Source organism: Camelus dromedarius, chromosome 5 (assembly GCF_036321535.1).
Source record: "Camelus dromedarius isolate mCamDro1 chromosome 5, mCamDro1.pat, whole genome shotgun sequence".
Classification (NCBI taxonomy): domain Eukaryota; kingdom Metazoa; phylum Chordata; class Mammalia; order Artiodactyla; family Camelidae; genus Camelus; species Camelus dromedarius.
In genome coordinates, this window is record NC_087440.1 from 37,344,165 (window position 1) to 37,359,334 (window position 15,170).

Here is a 15,170-nt window from a genome sequence, read left to right on the forward strand (position 1 = left end):
TAAAAAACCGTGGAAATCACTTAAAAGGGCTAGATTTTTACGGTACATAAATGATTGGTTATTCTTCAGACCTAAAAAAAATCCTATTCTTCGGAATAATAAAACTGTCTGAAAAAAGCGATATGCTGCCATCTCTCCTGAGTCTGGGGGTGGTTCCGCAGAGGCCATGCAGGTCATTTGTTTGTCACGTTTACTCCCCATGAATTCTGCGTTTCCATTTCCACATGGATAAAGTTATCAGGGTGAGAGAGGATCCGAGAGCACATTGCCAAATCAGATTTGTACAATCACCACAGACACCAGATCTGGGAATTCGAAAGGCAATCAAATGTAAATCCTTCCTGATCTATTAGAGAAGGTTAATGTAAGTTGTCACCTCCCAAGCGTGGTCCTACCCATGGCAGTAAATGGAGCAGCCAGGGAAAATCCGACTTCCGCAGAAACGAAGTCGGGAGGCTGGATCCCTAAGGTCCAAAGAATAACCAATCCGTTGATGGGGTTCCTAACCATACGGGGCATGCGTTTATCAAATCCAGGTTGGCTTGACTTTAGAAGTAGGAACTCTGTTTCAACGGGAGCACGAAGTTGGGAAGTTTGTTCCGCGGCCGCGTGTACCTGGTAGCTCTCCTGGGGCCTCTCTGCGCCACGGCGACACCGCGCTCCCTCAGCCGCCTCAGCTCAGGCAGAGCCCCCGTCCGCGACGAGGGGCGCAGCTCCCGCCGGGGGACTGTGCATGGGGGACCACCGCTCCCCAGCTGGGGTGAGGCCCGCTCCCTCGTGGGGTCTGGAATGGCCGGCGCACGTCGGGCAACCTCCCGGCTGGAGCGCGGTCCAGCCCGCGTGCCCTGCGCCTTGGGCTCGGGTCTCGCCCCGCGCGCGGCCCCAGGCACGGCCCAGCGCCGTCCCACACTCGTCCCGACGCCCCTAACCCCGGGTCTGGCGAAGTCCCCCGGCCTCCGCCCCGGGCCTTGGCGCCACCCCCGGGGACAGAAGCGACGTCCAGGTGGTCGAGCCGCGCGCCGCGGGGGTGGCGCCTCCACGAGGCCTCATCCCGGCGTGAGGAGGGGGTGGGGGCGGAGCCGGACGGCCGCCGCCCGGCCCCGGGAGACACGCTCCCAGCCCCCTCCCCGCGCGCCCCCCGCACAGTGCTCATGCGCGCCGCCCAGCCTTTATAGCCGCGGCGGGAGCGGCGCTTTCAGCACTCGGCCGCAGCCGGGCGGATCCGACTCAGGTGCAGAGCCTCAGGCGTCCGGCGCGGGCGTGCGGGATCCTGATGCCTGCCTATCCGTGTCTCCCCTTTGCCGCTCCCAGCTTGTCTGTCTTCATCGTGCAACCTCTACCCTGGCCCGGGGTTGCACAACTGACTCTGGGTTTGGCTCGATTTGCAGCCGGAGCGTGGCCTCCAGATCGAGAGGGGCGCGAGCTCCGGGAAAGCGGCCCCGTGGTCCCCGCCCTTCCCTCGGCAGCGTCTGGGTTTCTGAGGGGTGTGCGGGATCCCTGAGGGGCCGGCGGACGCCGTGAGGTGGGGACGTAGGGGTCTCCGTTCCTAGGGAGCTTCCCTCATTCTCCCTCTCTCCCAGGTCCGAGCATCCCCTTGGCTACCATGTCTGCCTCCTGGATCCCGGTTCTCTGCCTCGGTGGGTACGCGCCCCTCACTGTCCCCTTCCCCTCGCACCAAGCGGGATGGAGGCTGGGGCCAGCCCTCGCGCTGTCCTCTCTTCGCAGGTGTCTGTCTGCTGCTGCTAACAGAGCCCGCGGGCAGCGAAGGAGCCGGTGAGTGGCGGGTTCCCGGGTAGGAGGGCAGATCTTGGTCCGGGTGGTGGGAGGGGCTGGGGGCCAGCCCTTAGAAACGCGCTCAGATGGAGCCCTTGGCCTTGGCGGGGGGCCGGAGCTGTAGCGCGCGAAGGTTCGAGTGCTGCCTGGTGCACCGCGTTCATACCTACAGCCCATCTACTCCCGCTTACCCATTTCTCCCTCGCGAGGGTGCCCTTGGGGTCCAAAGGGCACGTTCATCTCAAGGTGCGGAAAAGGAATCCTCCTCCCATCCACACCCGTATCTGGGTGAGCCTCCCCTCCCCGCAGTAGAGGCATCAGAAGGTCAAGGTAGCCGGCATTCGTTGAAACCGACCAAAAGGCACACTAGTCCCAGGTGTTCTGCGGCATTTGGGGTCAGGGAGAAGCCTTCAGACTGTCGGAACAGAGACAGAAACAGAGGTTTCCGGGTGAGAGAGGCTTATGTCGTTGTCCCATCTTGTTTGACTCCCTAGCGGTTTCTAGGAACGGCCCCTATTTTAAAAAGCAGCATTTATGGGCTCATTTCATATTCGAGAGAGTCTAAAAAGAGTTTGTTCCACATATAGAAGTCTACTAACGGTTGTGTGGTTCGTTGTGTTTTCTACAGTATAAAAACCAAACTCTTTTTACAAAATCTATCCTTGATTTTCCTTGAAAGGAGAAATTAAGGTAAGTATTGCAGCGGGCTGTATTCAGCGCCACCCACTCACCAGGCACACACACCAAAGTCAGTGTTGACAGCTAAAGTCAGAGCCTCTGATGCTTCCGAACATGGGAGGCAGGATTAAGGCTGTTTGCTAACAGGTATGAAGCTCATAGGTATGAGGCTACTGTTTTGGGTAAGGATTTTAACTTGCCCATCCATCTAGAGTGTTTCAGAGCTAAGGAATCAGCCTTGTACCAGGCATGGTGTCTTCCCTTCCACGAACGTGTCCAGTCCAGGTTACAGCTCAATACAGAGGGCTCTCAAGAAGAGGGTCCTTGTTAGAGGCAGACTACTCAGTTGGGCAATACCACCAGACAGCATTACTCTGTCTTGGAAAAAAATTTTTTTAATTATTAACATCTGTTTCAAAAGGGTTTGGATAACCACAATTTCCAGTGTTTGGAGAATGGTATTTAGTAACACTATCCTCAATTTAATATTTACAGTATATTGATGAATTAATATGTTGTACTAAGTTATATTGTTACATGTTGCCAAGGACTTGTCTCTAATGCCTTTTGTAGTAAAATACTGATGATTAGACAGGTTGATCATGTAAAACTTGAGAGTATTAATAGTGCTGTCTAAAAATGCATTCTCTGCCTGGTATATCTCTCTGGACAGATCTGGAGCAAAAATAAGAAATTCAGTTCAGATTGAAATGCTCCATTCTGAAGGGACTAACTTTTCTGTTTCCTGTCCTGCAGGAGCTGTAGAATTTTCCTTGGACTGTGTGACCTTGGGCAAATTAACCCCATGGCTTTAATTACTCCATCTGTAAAATGAGTGATTGAGCTTAATGACCTTCTATAAAGTGAAGCATCTTTACTGGTTTGCTTAAATTAGCATATAATTTTAAGGCACTGCATTTGAAAGAAAACTGATATAAATGGTTCTCAGAAGCAAAGGATGACTTAGATTGTGCATGTGTCTATGAAAATGTTCCTCAGAGGTTCAACCCAGATTTAATATCTTCACCTCAGTCAACTATGTACACAGTTGTAATCAGAGTTGAGATTTTTAAAAATATTTCTAGAATAAATTGGTAAGTGATCAATGACTAAGGTTATTTTTGAGTTCTGTTATATTTCCAGTTATATATTTGTAAATTGGTAAGAACTAAGAAAATTCTCCCTTTAGACTCTATAGTGTCTGAGGACTAAATTGGAAAACTGATTTTTGCTTGCTAAAATGTGGAATGGTGTGAAATGGTACCTAAGTCAATATTCTTAACAAGAAGTGTAGAAATTAGGGAAGTAAAATTTCAATCTCATATCTTAGTTCCCCCACCAGCACTCCCCTAAAAGTCCTAAGAATGGTTATTACATTCTGTCCTTTCTCTTCAGTTCCCATTGCTATCACATGCTTTACCAGAGGCCTGGACATTAGGAAAGAGAAAGCAGATGTCCTCTGCCCAGGGGGCTGCTCTCTGGAGGAATTCTCCGTGTTTGGGAACATAGTCTATGCTTCTGTATCAAGCATTTGTGGTGCTGCTATCCACAGGTAAGCCCAGATCTGCCAAGAGGAGGGCACTGCAAGTGTGATTATTTCTTTTCCCTCTTTAGCCACCAGGACACCTCCCACCCTGCCCTTTTCTTTCTTTCGGTGCCAATTTTGGCCGTAAAAAGATGGACACATTTTAAAGATTTTCCCGGATATTCTTGAAACACCAACTACAAAAGGGAAGCCTTCTGACTGAAAGCAAATTGCATTATTTCTTGGTAGCTAGATTCCTGTGATTCTAAAGCATTCCTAATCTTGTAATATATTTCTGAGTTTTTACTATATGACAGCCATTATTTTAACTTCCACAACTCCACAGCTGTACAAGGTAGGTACAATTTTACCCCATTTTACAGATGAGGAAACTGAATTCAGAGAGTTGTCAAGTATCTTACCCAAGGCCACCGTGGTTAGCAAGAGCCAGAGCTGGGTCTGAAAACCCAGGTCTGCCTCCAGGGCCCACATTCATCACCACTCTGCTATCATGCGAGAGAATGGCCAATATGACACTTTTTTTTTTTTTAAATCAAGTCTAAGGACATGTATTTAAGGTATTTTAGAAAACTAAGAAAATTGTTTGGCACTCTTAACTCTGATTATCTGAGCGACAGGAAACAAAATACTGCAAGTGTGTCCTTATTAACACTTAAGAAGTTTGACAGCACAAAACCGTTTCCCTGGGCAGATTTTATACCCGTGTGAGCAAGTTTCTTAAAAGTTTGGCAGCATCCTTAGGTGGTGAACTATTCTTCCCTGCTGAACTATTTTCTTGATTAATCAGAGTAATAGATGCAACATGGCGGTATAAGTCAAGTCAGATGCCACTGAAAAGGTGTTGATAGGATCTTAGCTATTGTTCTTGCATTGCAGGGGGGTAATCAGCAAGTCGGGGGGACCTGTGCGTATCTATAGCCTACCAGGTCGAGAAAACTATTCCTCAGTAGTTGCCAATGGCATCCAGTCTCAGACGCTTTCCAGATGGTCCACTTCTTTCACAGTGACAAGTAGGTACAATTAAATTGTTCTTACTTTTGTGTAAATATTGTCTCCCCAACCTCAAAAAAGTTTTCTCCTTTTCTCAGTGCAATCTGTTTGACTCTGATGGAAAAACCTGTGATCAAGACTGAAAGGGTCAACTATGGGTTAGAGTCAGGGGATCCCAAGAGTCAAGGACACACTGAAGCCAAATTTGGTGGAATCGGGGGAGGAATAATCTTGCTGTAAGAAGATGGCACTAGAAACTTGAATTGCCTGCAACCAGAATGCCCTGACATTTACCAAGTACCCTAAATCAAAAAACAAGTGAATGAGAGTGAATTCACTTTTGGGTGATCTTTTAAAAATATGATAGATAAGAATCCATTTTGGTCCTTCAAAACTAGCATGCAGTAGCAGGGAGGGTATAGCTCAGTGGTAGAGTGTGTGCTTAGCATGTGCGAGGTTCTGGGTTCAATCCCCAGTACCTCCATTAAAAAAAATAAAGGTTTTAAAACTAGCATGCAGCAAATACTCATCTAATTGCCATCACTCTATTACATTTATCATCCTATAGAACCCTAAATTAGATTCATTATGCTTTGATGGTAAAAACAGGAGAGGAAAAAATAGTCTTCTCTTTATTTTAACAGAAGGCAAAAGTGGTTCCCAGGAAGCTACAGGACAAGCAGCATCCACAGCACGTCCAGCAACAGGTATGAAATATGGAACCTATCTCCTAGCTGCTTGACACAGATTTAGGAAGTTACAAATAAATGTGTTATTGACAGAAGCTTTCCTTTTTAAAAATATTGATGTTAAACACAAAGCAACTGTCTTAAGTTTACTGGTATATTACATAGGGAAACATTCAACTTCATATTTCAGATTCCTTATTCTATTTTCAAAAATAAGCTCTGCTACCAAACATTCTCTTGAAGTCCTGCCATTTCCCCTTGATTTGATAAATCATGTTTAGAACCTGGTCTAAGTAAAATTACCTGGAACCCCTACTTCCATTTGTCATATAAATCAAAGGAATTAATGCATGTCTATATTAGAAATAGCCAGAGATCTTCCTTTTTAAGAATATGACAATTTTAAAATTAAAGAAATTGAGAACATTAGAATCTAACTCTGAGTTTCCAATCCTGCTTCAACTGTGGGTTTGGGATATGAAAGTCCTGGATTGGAGGTGTATTAAATATGTAGGCCTACTACAGTCTTGACTTGTTTCTTTGTTGGGGCATTGCTTCGTCAGTCCAGAAAATCATGAGGAAATTAATTTTTTTTAAGTCTTTTCAAGAATGACACTCATGAGCTTTTCCCCATGTGAATTTCTTGTATGAAACTGTCTTGCTTTTGCTAATGCCAAGTGCTTCTTTTGTTTCAGGTAAACGACTAAAGAAAACACCAGAGAAGAAAACTGGCAATAAGGGTGAGAGTCTGGACATCCATTTGGGAATATAACATTTTCTTTCTCCCCTTGTCTCCTCTTTATTTTTATTTAATTTTTTTTAAATTGAAGTATGGTTGATTTACAATATTGTGTTAGCTTCTGGTGTACAGCAAAGTGATTCAGCTATACACACACACATATATATATATTCTTTTTCATATTCTTTTCCACTATGGTTCATTATAAGATATTGAATATAGCTCTTCCCTCCCTCCTCCTGAAACTGCTAATGGGAGAACTTATTTGGATGTTCACAGACTGTAAAGCAGACATTGCATTTCTGATCGATGGAAGTTTTAATATTGGGCAACGCCGATTTAATCTACAGAAGAATTTTGTTGGGAAAGTGGCTCTAATGTTGGGAATTGGAACAGAAGGGCCGCACGTGGGCCTTGTTCAAGCCAGGTACCAATCTTGTTAAAATGGGAGGAGACTTGAATGATATTTCAAATGATGACAAATGATCACTTCTTTTAGTAGGTACATTCATTTCACTTAAATATAAACATACTGAGTTGTGGACAATCTGGATTTCCAAACTGGAAAGTCAGAATTTAAGACTGCCTGAGCAGACTGGGTAGTGGAAGTGTTTCCTTTTTGGAATGAAAGGATTTAGAGAATTACATGCTATCTATTTGAGAACCAGAAGGTAGGCTAAAAGCCTTGTTGCTCATACAGATTACCTCTGCACATCTACTCTGTTCAATTCCTAATTCCTCTTTGCTGCAAGAGGAAGCAGTGATGGTTATTCCTACCCCCTATTCTGTCGTTATTCTTTTTAGCTCTTTCCATAGTCCATAACTGGAGATCTGAAGCTTAACCTTTTATTCATTTAATAATATGTATTGATGTCTTTTAAAAGATTATAATATGCACGTTATAGAAAGATTGGAAAACATATAAAACACAAAGAAAACAAATTTCCCAAATATACCCCTCAGAGATGATTGCTGTAAGATATTTTATTTCCTTTCAGTATTAAGAAAATATTTGACTATTTATGTATTTCTTTTTCCAAAGCTCAAACTATAAAAATGTCTTATATCCTGGGTTTTTAATCCCTTAGTATTTTGAGCATTTTACCATACCACAAATATTCTTCAGAAAATGGTGTTTCAAAAATGATGTTTGATAATGTTCCTTAGCATGATTTATTTAACCATTTTATTTTTTCACCATTACACTGTGATGAACATCCTTATGCCACCCTTATGCCACCTCTGATTAGTTTATTGGGCTAGATTCCTATCAGTGTCAAAGGGTTCTGACATTTTTAAGACTTCTGATCTAAACAGCTAAATTGCTTTCCAGAAATCTGATCCAGTTTAAACTGCTATCAGCAGTGTATGAGTGTCACCAGTAGTATTACAAATATTAATCTACATTTCACTTGTTATTTTTTACAATTGGTTCTTAATTTAGACAGAAATTTTTGGAGTGTGAGAATTTTTAACTTTGTTGTTTCATACATAGTTTAATCATCTGTCCCACACCTTAAAAAAAAAGAGCTTCTTACTCCATTGATTTGTGATTTATAAGTTTAGACAAATCTGTTTCTTTGATCCATATACTAATTCTTACATCTTTTCTGTACTTTGATTATTGTAGCTTTCTTTAACATTTTAACATCTCATAGGGCAAATTCCCTTCAATATTTTTCTTCTAATATTTTTTGTTTGCTATTTGTATCCAATTCTTTTTCAAGATGAAAGCTACACTACCTTGTAGATTCATACAAAGACTAGCTTCTCTATAAACTTCCTGGCTTACAGTTTTTCTGTTTTAGGAGGAACATTAGAATAGATAAACTATAACCAGGAGTTTAAGTAGAATAGGAGAATATCTCATTAAGGATGCCAAAATAAGATTAAATGTCATAAATCATAATTTGGATAGTTGAAGAGTGACCATAAAAGTGAAAAGGTTATCAACCCATGAAATCTGATTTTGTGACCCAATATTACACAAGGTATGCAGAAATATAATCAGTGCTATACTTGTCCCTCACAAATCCTGACTTAATGGCAATTGATAATGCTAGGATCTTAAAATTTTGCACTTATGAAATTTTCACTTATCTAAAAACTAAACACAACAAATTGTACTTTAACTGTTTTACTCCACGTGGTCTCTAATGAACACAGAGTAGTTGAAATTCTTTTACTATTAAATGTGGAAAGTCCCAAATCTCTTACACATAATTGTAAGGTTGGCAAATGTCAAAATCATTTACTGCAAGAAAATTTCAATGTTGTAATACTTTATAATTTGTTTCCTTATAAGTTTTCTCTTTTAAAAAAATGCTGGCCTTAGTGTCACTGAAATTGCCTCTTCTGCCCAGGGACCTGGATTAATAGACAGACTATTCAGGGCTTCCAAGGTCCTCCACTGGAGCAGACCTGGCCTCACACCCAGCTGCCTTCCAACTATCTGGTGCCCAACTGCAGATTTCCATTAAGCCTAGTGCCTTGAGCCAAGCCTGGTTTCAAGTGCTCTATATAGTTTAAGAGCCAGACAAACCAGAATTTAAAATGTGGTTTTGTCAGGCAAATTACCTAAGTGTTCTAGGCCTCAGTTTCTTCATTTATATGACAGGGCTAATAATTTCTACCTGTAGAGTTACGATGAAATGGGATTACACGTGTAGTATGTATTTAGCATATTACCCATAATATAATAAACCCTCAAGGTAGCAGTTATTTTTGTTACATTTCTAAAAATTCAAGTAAGGATGCTATACCTTAATTGGCTGTATGCTGTAGGATTAAGAAAGCAGCTTAGGTGTTGTTCAATTTAAAGACCTTTTTTTTTTTGAGGTATGTAATGTTGCTTGTTTGTTTTGCCTTTGCAATTCTCTCTGGATAACCTTTTTTCTTTTTTTTACTTTAGTGAACATCCCAAAATAGAATTTTACTTGAAAAACTTTACATCAGCCAAAGATGTTTTGTTCGCCATAAAGGAAGTAGGTTTCAGAGGGGGTAATTCCAATACAGGTAAGTAGACTTTGGCACCTGGGATGTGACACAGAGCGAGTTATGAATGATCAGACATGTAAGATAGTATTATGCTAGTTTATACAAGCATATGTGAAACTCTTCCTCCTGGCACTGATCTTGGTTAGGTCTGTATTTGATTATCTGAGATATTTGATTGACAATAGAAAATGTACCAAAGGGTTTATTGATATTGCTTATCTTAAAAAAAAATAAAACATTGTGACTTAAAATCCTCATATTGGACAGGGCAGATGCCACTTTAGAGAAGTACCTATTTAGAATGTTTAAAAGAGGCAAAGATCAAGACTCCACTAATGATAGCAGATGTGGCAGAAAGAACTAGAGTAGGTCTCTGGAACTTCTGAAGGGAGATTTCTTGTTCTGAGTCCTTAGAGGTACTAAGCAGTCACTAAGGGGCTGGATAGCACAGGTACAGATGTGGGAGTCAGTTTCATGTTTCTGACTGGTGATTGATGTAAGGAAAGGAAATGTTTCTGGGAGGTGATGGGGGAAGTAATGTGGGTTGAAAGGCAAAAAATAGGCCCGATGGATAATTACACTTTCCCATCTGATGCATCTGTTAAAGAACTTTGTTCTACATAAGTTAAATTCTTAAACTTGGATGCATCAAGTTGGTACAGGGAAATAAAAATGTCTTTTGAGCAGTAGTGCTGTTGTAGTTTGCTTCTTTTTCAAACCTAGGAAAAGCCCTGAAGCATACTGCCCAGAAATTCTTCACAACTGATGCTGGAGTGAGGAAAGGGATTCCCAAAGTGGTGGTGGTATTTATTGATGGCTGGCCTTCTGATGACATCGAGGAAGCAGGCATTGTGGCCAGAGAGTTTGGTGTCAATGTATTTATAGTCTCTGTGGCTAAGCCTATCCCTGAGGAACTGGGGATGGTTCAGGATGTTGCGTTTATTGACAAGGTAAGGAGGTGAGAGGTGTCGTCTTTTGGTAGTGATTCAGTTTTGGACCTCAAGGCATAGTGCTAACTGGCCTCTCTCTGGATTAACTTTGAATATTCAAGATTTAATGTTTTCACAATTTTAAAGAAACTTTTGATTCTTTGGATGTCTTCTTTGTGTTGCCTCCATTAGGCTGTCTGTCGGAGTAACGGCTTCTTCTCTTACCACATGCCCAACTGGTTTGGCACCACAAAGTATGTAAAGCCTTTGGTACAGAAGCTTTGCTCTCATGAGCAAATGATGTGCAGCAAGACCTGTTACAACTCAGTGAACATTGCCTTTCTAATTGATGGCTCCAGTAGTGTTGGGGACAGTAATTTCCGCCTCATGCTTGAATTTGCTTCCAACATAGCTAAGACTTTTGAAATCTCAGACATTGGTGCCAAGATAGCTGCCGTACAGTTCACCTACGATCAGCACATGGAGTTCGGTTTCACTGACTATACCACCAAAGAGAACGTCCTAGCGGTTATCAGAAACATCCGCTATATGAGTGGTGGGACAGCTACTGGTGATGCCATTTCCTTTACTGTCAGAAATGTGTTTGGCCCCGTGAGGGACAGCCCCAACAAGAACTTCCTAGTAATTGTCACAGACGGGCAGTCCTATGATGATGTTCGAGGCCCTGCCGCTGCTGCACACGATGCAGGTAAGGTCCTTGTCTTTCGTCTGGAAAGGGAACTGAAGAGGGGTCAGTGAATTTTAGGAGTAAATATAAACTTATGTATTTATTTTACTGAACAAACACCTATAGTGTGGCAGTTACTGTTTTAAGAGCTTTACCCAATATTCACTGATTTAACTGTCAAAGCAGCCCTACTAATCTCATTCTACAGATAAGGAAACCACCTTCCCCCAAATCACACAGCGAGTAACCTTGTGAGGCCAGTATTCAGACCCATGCAGTTTGGCTGAATCCATACTCCTAATAACTATTTTTGGGAGAACTGTCACGAGAACCATGTCATGTGTCAAGGAAATATGTTACAGGTGTTCATGTTTGGCTCAAACTTGGAGTTTATACCTCCAAAATTACAGATTATTATAATTTACTATGACTCTGCTATTTGATGATTTATCCTAACTTTTTTTTTCCAGTAGTTTTCAGTCTTGCATGAGTTTTCTAAGATCACCAATAAATACATTAATCCTATTCCATCTAAATTTCCTTTTTAGTGTCTTTTTTCCCCTTGAGATAATGAAACACCAATAAAAGGGTATAAAAAAGTTTTCTCTCTCTAACCCAACTTTAATGTTTATTTTGGCAAAGGCCTCTAGTTTTTGAAGACATTAGCATGTGTGTTGCTAAGATCATATAGGCCCCAAAGAGCTGAGGTTCCCCTCCCTGGGATAAAACTGAGTGGTTGGGAGTCCAATATTTGAAAAAACAAAAATGCTAACTTGGGAGTAGGGGATGAACAACCTTATATTTTTCTATACTCTTCTGTACTTCCTTTTCCCTACTTAATTTCTAATGAATTAACTTTTCCTTTTATACACTCATTACCACCTATGCTAATGCATTTATGGACTTTTATAGATATTGATGGAACACTGTTTTTATTAAGTAGGTCAGAGAACAGATACATGCAGTTTAAGCTATACACTGGTTTATTTTTATACATTTGACTTAATGTATACCTCAGCAACTAACTTATGTTGATAGACCTGTTTGCTATCATACTCCTTTGAAGTGTAGCTTACTGACTTTATGCTTAACAGGATTGGATTCAGGCTAAATAAAGTGAACTAAATAAATTCAAATATATTTTCCCTGTATGATTAATTGAATTTCAGGAGGCTGGGCCACACTATTTTCATGAAAATTATCCTTTAGTGATAGTGAAGTGAAAGTTAACAAAAGCCAAAAAATAGGCTAGGCTTTCAGGGCTAGGTCACAGCTGATTTGTTTGTTAACTGTAATTATATACTGGGCCTGAGCTAGACAATCTGAGCTTGAATGCAGAATTAAAAGTGGAAAAAACTGAGGTGGAGAAATTTGTTTGACAACTTTGCCATGGAGAGGGGAGGACTGGCAAGTGGTGATAGATCAGGTATTGTTTCAATTAGCTTTTACATCATCTAAACCTGCTTTATTTATATCTTAAGTATTCACCACTAAGTACTGTCTACGATGAGGAGGAGGATGAAGCTTTGGATAGGAGGGAGGTAGCTATTTCAGAAACTCTAAAAACTTTATGGGAGGTTTCATCTACACTCAGAATCTGCTAAACCACAGCGTCTACAATTGGGATTGAGGTGATGAAATCAATGTAATATCACCCTAATCAAAATGTACAGCTGGAGTAAAAGCCTTCTAGTGGGTCAGGGAATGCAGATGGATGCTTATCTATCCAATAATAAAAAATTATCCCAGTGGGGAGGGTATAGCTCAGTGGTAGGAGTGTGTGCTTAGCATGCACGAGGTCCTGGGTTCAATCCCCAGTACCTCCACTAAAAATAAAGAAACCTAATTACCAGCCCCCCCCCCCCAAATTATTCCAGCTTCAGACTTTTGTCTTTTTTTTTTTTTTAATCACCACAAGACTTTTGCTTGGGGATTAAAGACTAACAATTTCTATTGGTCAGTTTGCCAATGTAACATAAAGATTGAAATAGAAGAAACATTTATCATTCACAGAGGATTAGTCATCATTCCCCAGACAATGCAACAGCCTTAGAAAACTTTCACCATTTATGTTCCCATCTTTTGTGTCATTCTTTCTTGCTCTATTATACTGGCTATGACTGCAGTATAATGGTTAATTGAAGTGATGATAGCAGGCAGTCGTTTCTCATGCCAAACTCAGAGGGGAAGTTTTCACCATTTTACTAAGTATGGTTGCTAAGGGTTTATTCATTTGTTTGCTTTTAGGTATTATTATCAGGGTAAGAACGTTTCCTTCTGTTTCTAGCTTACTGTGTTCTATCATGAATGGAAGTTGAACTTTCTCAAATATTTTTTCTTTCAGGAATCATATGATTTATCTGTTAATGTGGTAAATTACACTGATGGCAAAACTCTGGTTTTGTTTTGACCAAACTGTTTAGCCATTTTCATCACAGTGAATGTTAAAACCTACCTAACAATTTGTTACAGGGTATTTAGTACTTCAGGCATTACAAGGCAGTTTTGTCTGAAACTATGCACTGATGTATTAAAAACATACACATGTCATTTTATACATAAGCTGGAACTTAGTTTTAATTCACTTAAAAATACTTGCATTGTAGGTATCACCATCTTCTCTGTTGGCGTGGCTTGGGCACCTCTGGATGACCTGAAAGATATGGCCTCTAAACCAAAGGAGTCACATGCTTTCTTCACAAGAGAGTTCACAGGATTAGAACCAATTGTTTCCGATGTCATCAGAGGCATCTGTAGAGATTTCTTAGAATCCCAGCAATAATGGTGACATTTTGACACTGAAAAAAAAGTGCAAGGGGATATAATATATAAGTTGTATCCTAGTAATACTGAAATACTATATAGCATATTAAGATCACATACAAAACTATTAAAGATGCCAACAAATGTAAACAAATAAGCATTCATTTAAAGCTCTTATCTTTCTAAGTACAATTTAGACTTACTCAAAACACTCTGCTGAGGCTTCAAAATCATGACTCTTAGAAACTCAGGAAAGAGGAGATATTGTAGATTAAAATGTTAAGAGTTCTATTCTAACATGCATATTAAATGTACAGATATGTAAATTCTATAGCTCAATTAAAGAATCTGTTATTTAGACCAAAAGCAACATTCCTTCTCTAATTCTGTGTTAAACATATAAGGAAAGTGAAACAAATAGAAAACAGTTCTTTAACTTAGTTCAAATGTAAATATTTTGACCCAAGTAGATATTATCTTAAAACCAATCAACAATATAGATGTTATTTAATAGGCTAAAAAGTTATTACAGATGAAATAGGTATCAAGCCTCTTGTAGAGTATTTTCATAATAACTTATAACAAATATTACACTGAACAACATAGCAAGACTGCCTGGTATTTTTCTATTTATATCCTTTTATATGTGTATTGATATACTTGGATTATACTCTAAAAGTCACCCACATATTGAAAAAATCTTAAGTTGGTAAATTTTTACTTACCACTTGTACTTTAAACATTTAGCTTTAATGAAAAGCACATCTTTCAAATAGCAGAACTGCAAGAAGAAAAACTGTACTTTGACTAAGCAATAAAACTGCTAGTGACTATTATTCTAAGGTGCCTTAGTTCTTATTATTTCAAGTGTCTATCCCTAGAACATGATAAAAATTCTACATTAGCTACTTTGTGTGGAGTTTTTTCTTAAAATCATGCAGTAAGACGAAGTATATTTATTTTTCTATTACTCAGTGAATGCCTAGGCATTAAGCACTATGCACAGAAAATACGCAGATGCTTTTGGTTACTTGGTTCAACAAAAATTGTTTTGTAATTAACATTATTTTTACTTACACGTGCTTGCAAATTTGGTTCCCAAGAAAAGTGATCAAAACCCCCTTACCGTAACTATCATTACCTCACCAAGAACTCTCCCCTCCGACAGAGGTGCACTGCCATCTCATCCTATCTTCTCTACAGACAGCAACTATCCTCACCCTCATCCACCTGCACACTATCTCCCTTCACACATACGCTGATCCCATCTCAAATAGCTTACAACTGATTGACCTGAAAAAGGTGTTAACTGTTTGCAGTATTATATATCCCAATGAATTTTTTGAGTTAAACGATTTTATTGCTTTTGTAAAAGGAA

At 40.4% G+C, this 15,170-nt stretch overlaps 1 protein-coding gene across 2 annotated transcripts; it reads left to right on the forward strand.

Annotated features, from left to right (window-relative positions):
- Positions 1–596: 596 nt before the first annotated feature.
- Positions 597–14,628, forward strand: COCH (cochlin). 2 transcript variants are annotated; one of them, XM_031453532.2, is made up of 12 exons: positions 597–760; positions 1,581–1,637; positions 1,726–1,773; positions 3,847–4,003; positions 4,874–5,007; positions 5,632–5,694; positions 6,372–6,416; positions 6,695–6,842; positions 9,327–9,430; positions 10,136–10,362; positions 10,534–11,050; positions 13,636–14,628. In XM_031453532.2, the coding sequence occupies exons 2-12, from the start codon at positions 1,604–1,606 to the stop codon at positions 13,809–13,811; spliced, it is 1,653 nt and encodes a 550-aa protein (XP_031309392.1). In that variant the 5' UTR covers positions 597–760; positions 1,581–1,603; the 3' UTR covers positions 13,812–14,628. The 2 variants fall into 2 exon arrangements, with proteins under 2 accessions (XP_031309392.1, XP_010984476.3); XM_010986174.3 differs by lacking the exon at positions 597–760 and adding an exon at positions 1,195–1,231.
- Positions 14,629–15,170: the final 542 nt, after the last annotated feature.

What these genes read in the sequence shown, in the direction of transcription:
- COCH (XM_031453532.2), top strand. Translation starts at nt 1,604, where the DNA reads ATGTCTGCCTCCTGGATCCCGGTTCTCTGCCTCG. An exon ending in CGCGGGCAGCGAAGGAGCCG is followed by an intron (nt 1,774 to 3,846) that starts GTGAGTGGCGGG and finishes CTTTCTCTTCAG; the next exon opens with TTCCCATTGCTATCACATGC. An exon ending in GTGGGCCTTGTTCAAGCCAG is followed by an intron (nt 6,843 to 9,326) that starts GTACCAATCTTG and finishes TTTTTACTTTAG; the next exon opens with TGAACATCCCAAAATAGAAT.